This window comes from Brachyhypopomus gauderio, chromosome 9 (assembly GCF_052324685.1).
Source record: "Brachyhypopomus gauderio isolate BG-103 chromosome 9, BGAUD_0.2, whole genome shotgun sequence".
Taxonomy (NCBI): domain Eukaryota; kingdom Metazoa; phylum Chordata; class Actinopteri; order Gymnotiformes; family Hypopomidae; genus Brachyhypopomus; species Brachyhypopomus gauderio.
Genome location: NC_135219.1, coordinates 16,499,505 through 16,508,482, shown reverse-complemented (window position 1 = coordinate 16,508,482; position 8,978 = coordinate 16,499,505). Strand labels below are relative to the sequence as shown.

Here is an 8,978-nt window from a genome sequence, read left to right as displayed (position 1 = left end):
GAAGGGGAAGAATCAGAGTGAGAAAGAGAAGGGAAGAGGAAAAATTAAGGACTGCTATTCCTGTTTTTGTCTCTCAGGTGAGTGAGACTGAGGTCAATGGCCAGTTTGAGTCAGTTTGCGAGTCCGTTTTTAGCGAAGTAGAATCCCAGGCAATGGAGGCCCTGGACCTGCCTGGCAGTTTCCGCACTCGAAGCCACAGTTACCTGCGTGCAATTCAGGCTGGGTATTCCCAAGATGACGACTGCTTGCCTTCAGTGACATCTTCCACTGTCACTTCAACTCTCAGATCCACAACAGGTAAACGTCTGCCTCAAACCCCTCCCCCCCTCCCGAAAAAATATCGACAAAATCAGAGGGAGACGACTTAGCCCCACATACCCGTCATACAGTCCTCACGCGATGCCTACATCCTCTGACATACCTACATATGTACAGTGGGGGTACCCTTGTGCTTGAGAGAATGCGGGAATTATTTTTTTATGTCCCCGGTCCTCCTCGTCGACTCCTGTCTGTTTCTGTGTGTCTGTTTCTTCGTGTCCTCCGACTGTTATATGGCGGTCGCCTGCAGTGGCGTTTTGCACGAGTCATGAGTCATCTTCTTTGCCTTGGTTCGGCGCCATCCGGTGATGGCGAGAGACTAAAGCCTCAGGCAGGGCAGTGTGTGCAGGCGCAAAAGCGCTAAAGCCGAAACACACACTCCTGAGTGGAGTACAGAGCGAGAACTTACAATGCCCCTGCTGAGCCTGGCACCGGTTTGGGAACGCAAGAGCGCCCTCTAGAGGGAGTGTAGGAGAGAGCAGGGCAGGAGGTGTGGATCAGGAGACCGCAGACGGAGGTCCAGACCTCCACCCAGTGCCTTTGCCAGTGAGCTAAGCGCAGAAGGGCCTTTGCTCTGTACTCTAAACAGATTAGCACCTAAAGGCAACTTTAGCAACTGGCATAATCTGTAGCTTTGCCATGATGGGATGACAAGCTTCATTTCAGTCCACTGGTCCTGGTTGCACAAAGTAATAACGGTGAAGTATATGACGACGGGTTGATCAGCTCTGACTGACGTTACCTACTGTGTTGCTTGAAGTATCTCGGTTTGCTCTGATAAAACACAATCAACTAAATGATGTAACCATAGCATAAATGCTACATGATGCTACATGATGTAAGAGATTACTAACAAAACTGCAAGAGAAAGTATGACTCAATATTCATTTCCTTAAAAAATAAATAAATTAATAAAATACATAGAAACTAGTGAAAATACATTCTGAGCAATCATTTCTACTTCATATGAACTAATTAAATGGTGAAAGTTTTAAGTGGCATAATTTATGTGAAGGTTTTGTGCAACACGTGCATTTGACCACTGAGAACATCTGATTCTTTGTGCAAACAGTGCCATACCCCTCACACACATCAATGGTGCATCTGTGTACACCCAAAGTATAGCTATGAACCCTATTGAAATACTAATTGATAATATGGATATTTGATGTCAAATATTGTAACATATCAACTGGATTTATTTTACCTGTGTGATTAGACCTTTAAAGGCAACTTTTTTTTGTTTTGTTCATTTTGTTTGCCTGATCCAGTTTAACATTGTAGTGTATTCTATGTTGCTCCTTTTTGATGTGGGTTTATTTGTTTCTTTTCATCCAAATGGAATTTCTTTTGATTGGACCTTTCTATGCAACTTTTGTTCCATCTGGAGTTTCTTTTAATTGGACCTTTAAACACAATTGGTGTCATTTGTCAAAATCATTACAGCCAAGCAAGTGACTGCAGCAACTGAGGATTAAGGAGAGAAGTCCAATCCCACGGTCATACCCCGCTGAAGCGCTCTCACCCCGTACCACCCGGCTGCTCCTCACCCATGAACCGCTTTATGGGTTTTGGTCATGTTGTTTTACTCTGTTGTGTCACCAGCTCTGTCCCTCCGTGGAAACGACAAATAAACAGAGGGCTTTTTCCATATCCCATAAGAATTGGCAATGGCAGGCATCCATGGCCCGATTATCCAAAGCGCCCCCCACCCCGCCACCACTCCTCCGTCGTGAGGTTTGCGTAGACCGTAGTAATCCCTGCGAATGCGAGATTCGACATCAGTCAAACACCAGTGGGCTCCGAAAGTCTGAAAGTGTAGAAGATCAATCAAGATAACGTTCTCAGACTCTTTTCGCAATGCCAGTAGTGCAACGCGGATGGCAGCAGCCTAAGTAGTCAGAAAACAAAATGATCGTAGGGTTCCGAAATGCTTTCAGTTCGGAATTGTCGATGAGGTGTAGCTGGCCTGTGATTGGGGCAGGTGCCCTGTGATGGCACAGAGGGGAGGGGCCTCAGAGGGGAGGGGCCTCTCCAGCCATCGCTACAAGGAGATCCAGGGGAAAGAACAGCTGGAGGCACTTCAGGGGGGCCTGCCACAGGTATTATACAGTCAACGCGCATACATATATATATATATATGTATATGTGTGTTTTTGCACTGCCTTCTCAAATGAATAGGGACCAGCCGTATGATAGCCACAGTGTTTTAAGACTAGATTAGTGAAAAATGATGATAGCCCCATAGAGAATGTATTGACATTGTGCTGTGGGAAAAGAGAGTCATCTTTGAATAACCGATAGAACCCTAAGAGGCTTGTGGATGTTATGCATGATGGTGAATAACTGGTGTTCGCAGCCCATGGTCCTACAGCCACACTGGGTATTGTGAGTTGTTTTAAGGGGTTTTGGACCTCTGTTTATTGAAACGGTCAAATTTTATGGGTTTGATGAAAACAATTTTTTGTCCATAATAATGTACTGAATTTTTCTGAATTTTTGCATTGGAAAAAACTCGCAATCGGTGCCACTTGTTAGAGATGGTGTTAAATGTTTTGAGGTGAAATACCAACTTGGGCATGCTCGGTGTGGGTGATCTCAGCCCTGTAGGACAGTGGGATTGCAGCCTCTCCCTGGTGCAGCCCTTCTAGAACCCACTGACTTAGCATGGTCATTTGTCTCCGCCCCCACATGTCCATATGGTCCAATCAGCTTTACCCAGGGGGACCTGATACGTTCAATAGGGTTCATATCTATTACTTGGCCCATTCACTTGTGGTTCTGCGACTGCCTTTTCATCTTTTCTGTTGCACAAAAACCAAACATATTTAGACTTGTGTGAAACCTGCTGACATGAGATGGCTGCTTTGATATAACACTTGATCTTTTGATTTGATCTTTTGATTCAAAATGGATTGATGTTGATGAAGACGATGACGATGACGATGATGATGATGATGTTGACTATGATGATGACAATGTTGATGATGTGGATGGTGAATGCCGGTAGGAGCTTGCTCTCCTCTGGACTGCAATTGAAAAGATGGAAAGGCTTTTGGAAGTTGATGCTGGATAAGAGTGAGAAGGCAGTGTAAACACACAATACACTGAAGCGTGTGAGTAAAAACCCTCACCCAGCACCCATTCCCAGCTAAAATGGTGCAGGGCATTGTGGGTGACCTGTAATGTGTAAACATAAAAAGTCATCCACAGGAATTTTAAGAATAAGAGCAACTCGAGAATACACAAGTCGAAGCACGCCAAGTTCCTGGAACATGGACTTATTCTGACTAAAAATCAATCTTGGGTGCTTTGGTGGCTCAGTGGGTAAAATGGTCAGAAAAAGGTCAGGTTTCTTGTTCAAGCCCCACCACCACTGTTAGCTCCCTGAATAAGGCCTTCAACACTCAATTGCTCAGGTAGTGTTCAGTCACTTCTTTTTAAAGTATCATCTAAATGCTGTAAATGTAACATTGCAATTTGTTAGTTATATTAGTGTTGCAGCGACTGCTGCTATTAATTTAAGTAGCACGATTATAGAACTAACATCCCATAGCTAGCATATTGTAGAACTGTAACAAGCATAACTATCATCAACTGAGGGCATAAAAAACTTAAAAAGCAATGAAGAAGCATGTAAATCATGAATTTAAATAATCAGCTAACGTCTAAAAAGTTAAGTTGAAGTTTCTTTTTTCAGAAATTAATGCATAGCAACTGAGAAACGTAACATTCTTTCAGTAGCTAGACTTCACTTAAAATTAAAAAGGAATTACAACTGGTGACCTGTGTTTGCGTTTTTTACTCACATGCTACAGCTTATATATATATATATATATATATATATATATATATATATATATATATATATATATATATATATATATATATATATATATACATGTATATGTAGTAGCTTTCAAGTATAAACTCATGTGATAGGAAGTAAGAGTTTGTTTTCTTTTTTTTTCTATCACACAGCTGTTTATCCCTCTGTACTATATATGCGTATTTAAATTTGTCTTCCAGAGGGCTATGATGCGCTGGAGGGCACGTCTTTGTTAAACGAGGACATGATCGAAGACGACGACGGAGCAAGTTCCTCCGCGTACCAGGAGCTGGAGCGTCTGGAGAGGGAGAACGCAGCCCGCAGCCACCACAGCACCAGCTCCACCGTCACCGCCATCTCCGTGGCCCCCACGTCTCCGCCCGCGTACCGGGTCCCCGCCCCGCCTCCCTCCTCCGCCCCCGAGCCGCACGTCCCCCAGGCCATTCAGGCCTTCAAAGAGTCGGCCAACATGGTGGCAGCGTTCAACATGCAGTGGAAAGACGAGATCGCGGCCATGCGCTACGAGCTCGCCGAGCTGCGCAGGGACGTGTGCAACGAGCTGAAGACGTTCAACAGCAACTTCTTCAACTTCACGCAGTGCTACAACATGTGGACGCTGTGCAGGGAAACGGCCACCGGGGGCAGCGGCGCGCCGGCTCACTCCGGCGACCGCGTGTCGGTCGGCATCCAGACCGGCAACAACGGCCCCTTCAAACAGAACACTGTGGACGTCTCGGTTATGTGCCAGCCGGAACCGACTCCCTTTAACATATTCGATCTGATGAATCCTCCACGCATTCAGATCACCGAGGGAACCCCAGAGGGACCCACGACCTCTAATAGTCCAGCAAGTCCTGCCAGCTCTGTCAGCCCCTGTGGCTTGCCAGGCACCAGACCCCTGGTAGACACCAAGCTGGACACTAGCAGAAAGAAGAAAAGTCACTCTCGAGCAGAAGGCCAGCGTAGTGCCAGCCTGGAGCTCTGGTGTAGGAAGTACACTAGTGGGCCCATGTCATATCTGTCACTGTCATTCTGATCACTGCTAATCACTTGAAGAGGTGACGGAATGACCCACCAAACCGACCCTGCAGCCGTGGGCAAGGTGCCACGACTAGCACTAAATCCTCCATGCACATGGAGTCTGGGTGCAGTGCTTATACCTTTGCTCTATGCAGAGATGATTGATAGGTTTTTTTTTTTATGTTGAGATCAGAAGATGCCATGTTGGCATACGTTAGGTTAGTTGAAGCATCACTGGGGAATCAATTTTGCTGTGTCATTTCTTCAAATGTGTTTACATCGCCACAGATTTGACCTAGCAATGTGACACGCCATGCGAGGAATGTCACTGTCGTCTTTATCGATGTTTAGTCATTGAACACCAAACCTCTCGTTTGGATGTAGAATACATCCCCTAATCACGCAGACACCTCCCCCTTCTTTGGCATTCTGTGGCTCTAGTCCATTATGAGAGTTTACATATTGGCATCGAGTATATCAAAGCAGAATCACAGAATCAACATGGTAGAAATGAGTTAATTTACTCAAATGTTTGAGCTAGGAATGTTTGAGCTAGGAATGTTTGAGCTAGGAATGTTTGAGCTAGTTGCAGTGTGGCGTAACTGCCTGGCATTCCGTTGCAGTAAGTTATACATTTTTTATGTTTGATCAAGTCAAACATCCTGAATTATATAACGAGGGTCTGAGTGGAATCAGGATGTGGAGAACACCAGAGCACTTTGCCTGTGTGGATGACTGTGTGGATAGTCTGCAGGTGCTTGGCAGAGCCCACACTTAGCACATATACAGTATAATAAGGTTTAAGGTATATGCTTCCTTCACACAAAGCCTTTCCACGTAAAGGAGAAAATATTTTTCAGGGCAACATATTGAAGATGATATGATGGATCAGCACGATGATTAAAATGTTAATGCTCTATTTGAATAGTCTTATATAGATTTTTGCAGATGTTTAATGTTCAAATCACAACTGCAAACCATGACCCTGTTTGTGCTTGTCAACTGAGTTGCACTAGATAGTTTACAATCTAAGCACCTGACAGGTTTCTATATAGGTCCGTTCAAATTATGTGGGACCAAATGGTTTGATGTGTTTTGCCAGACTGTACAAGGCATTTGAAAATGAGCTTTAATTGGAATTAAGATTAAAAATGACTAGCGTTTTCACTTTACAGTTTATACATAATGATAAGAAATCTGATTTATTTCAAGCAATGAAATATTAAAACACATATAAAATTCCTTCAGAACTTCATTTCCTGCCCCTTAAGAGGTTTACGTAGTTTGAACATCTCAGATCACCTTGTGCTGTACTGGCAAGGTGCATATGCACAACCCCACATACATACTGGAGTTATACTGTGAAGAAATTCAAAATATTTGTATAATTTAATTATTAAGAGAAAAACCTATTTATAGAACAAATAGTTAACAGAATTATATAATCACGAAGTAAAACATTCCTTAACATAATATATATTTTTGGCTGTTCTGTTTTATGTAGTCTGTCCAAAGCAAAGACTCTAAAAGGTATTTTATTTTGTAAAGGGAGAATCTTAATCATCATGCCAAAGTTATGGTTACTCTGTGTTTTCACCAAAAGTGACTTCAGTGACTCAGGTCACTTGGTTTGCTAACACATGGACACTTGGTGTATGTGTCATAAAATGCACGTTTTGTAGTCCGCTCAATTATTTCCTCGCTGTTAGCTACAGCAGCACTTTAGGAACCTAGCTGGACCAGTGATGTAACAAGCGTAATGCAGTTAAATGCCGTCGCTGCAAACAAACTTTATTTTGAAAATGAAAAAAAAATTAATAGGAATTAGACCTACGGGACTTACTGTAGCCCACCTAGAATCTGTGTTTACTCATTAAAAACATCCTGCTAAAACAGACTATATGAACCTGGCAACTGCTATTATATAGCCTAGAGATACTTTTTTTTAGAGCAATTTTTTTTCCCTATGATGTTTTGGACAATAATTAGAGTAGAGTACACCTACACACTATAGTTCTCCATTCCTTCTGCAATTGGACTGCAATTACTGTTTTACCGCAGTTCTCAGATCAATAGATTCATTTTTTTTTTCATTGGCCCATCTGTGCAGGGTGCAGTCAGATAAGATGCGTTAACAAATACATGGTGTGATATAACATCTGGAGTCAGAATGCTCTTTTTTCATGGTGATGTATTTAATTTCAAAACTATTTTTTTAAACATTAATATGACACTGGCTGCCTTGGACAGTTCTCATACATAAAATCTTCCTACAATGGCTATGTGGACATAAACTACATACATATATGCAAGGGAAAAACTCAGTCATGTTGACAAATGACTATTACACTTGCAAATCAGGCTAGAAGTATGATAAATAGAGTATTTACTACATTTATATCAACAGCTGATTGGAACAAAAATGTTTTTTGTGGTTGTTGTTCTTGTAGTTATTGCTGGTTTCAGTTTGGTCTCTGCCACTTTTGCTTTTGGTTTGCTTCAACCTGAGTACCGGTACCTAATATTTTTATTTTGGGAATCATTAAATAAATGAAGCATAACTTTGGAACTTTCAGTCGACTATGTGCGGTCTTTTTTGCCTTAAAGAGTGTATTTTAATACATTTTGTGCTGCTATAAAAGGGGAACTTGACTGATTTTGCAATGACTTCATCACTCAGTGGTTTAGATGTAAACAAGGTCATTAAGAGTTTTGTTTGGTGTGAAGTATGCCTTTTTAGAGAAATGTACTGTGTCAAAAATGTTCACAGCACTATGAACCAGACATTTTACAAGTGATGCAGTAGTGCTAAAGTCGGATAGAAATAGCATGTTCTTTAGGTACCTGTTCTTTAGGTACCTGTTTTTTAGGTTCTTTTGCAATAAAAAATGCATGTTACTCTCTGCACTGCACGTTCGTGTCTGATCTGCATGTGTTTTCAGTGGTTTCTGTAGGCAGGGGTGGTTTCAACAAAACTCATACATGGGTTCATCAGAGGAGTTGCAGCAGATAAGAGTTGTACACTGCTGAGTGAGGACCTGCACTGTACCAGGTTATAAAAGTAAACCTAAATTTAATACAGTGAAATGCTGTAGCTACAGGCTACTAACAAAAGCATGTTTGCTTGCAGTTTTGAGAGGAAACAAAATCATCTGTGAGAAATACTTTATAGTAAAAATATGTTTAGGACAAAACCTTATCAAAAGCAATGTATTTGTTATCATTTGCATAATAATGGAGTGTTGCTTTAAGAGCTATTAAATGTTTTGCATGTTATGTTCCTTGTACTGCAGTTGAGAACAATTCTGACTAGGTAGCTAAAATTCTCTAGAAAGGTGTTGCTCACCAAAGCACTATTACCAGTAATTACTGTGCTTAAATCAAAACCACTGACTGATGAAAAAATTGTGCAAAATTGGTGGTGTATTCATTTAATTCTTTTAGTTCTTTTACAAAAATGTTTGGTGTTCAGGAGTTGATCTAAAAAGTCCATAAACAAAGTATGTTTTGTCTTTGACAGTTTAAGAACTTTGTGCGGTTTCGTTTCATCCTGCGCATTTCTTATTTTTTGTTGCACAAACACAGCATTGAACGATGAAAAAATGTCTCACACAAAAAATATACAAACATTGTGCAATGTAATACAGTTCAAATAGCAATAGTGACAGAAACACATGGATGATGAAACAGACAGTAGCCGTGCTCCACTATCTTCAGTGTAGTGAGTTTAATTCAATATTACAACTACCATTACATTTTGACTTTATGGTAATATTTTAAGCTTGTATTTTTGAGCCAAAGTACCAGTCAG

At 41.5% G+C, this 8,978-nt stretch overlaps 1 protein-coding gene across 2 annotated transcripts in view; it reads left to right on the top strand.

Moving 5' to 3' along the window:
• The window catches only part of dlgap2b (discs, large (Drosophila) homolog-associated protein 2b), a 127,920-nt gene that overhangs the window by 94,195 nt on the left and 24,747 nt on the right, over positions 1-8,978 (top strand). Inside the window, exons 6-7 of one of the 2 annotated variants that reach the window (XM_077017647.1) lie at positions 78-297; positions 4,348-7,727. In XM_077017647.1, coding sequence (XP_076873762.1) covers positions 78-297; positions 4,348-5,183 — 1,056 coding nt within the window. In that variant the 3' untranslated portion in view covers positions 5,184-7,727. Of the gene's footprint in view, positions 1-77; positions 298-4,347; positions 7,728-8,978 lie in introns of those variants that run through there. The other variant, XM_077017648.1, reaches the window with a different exon arrangement.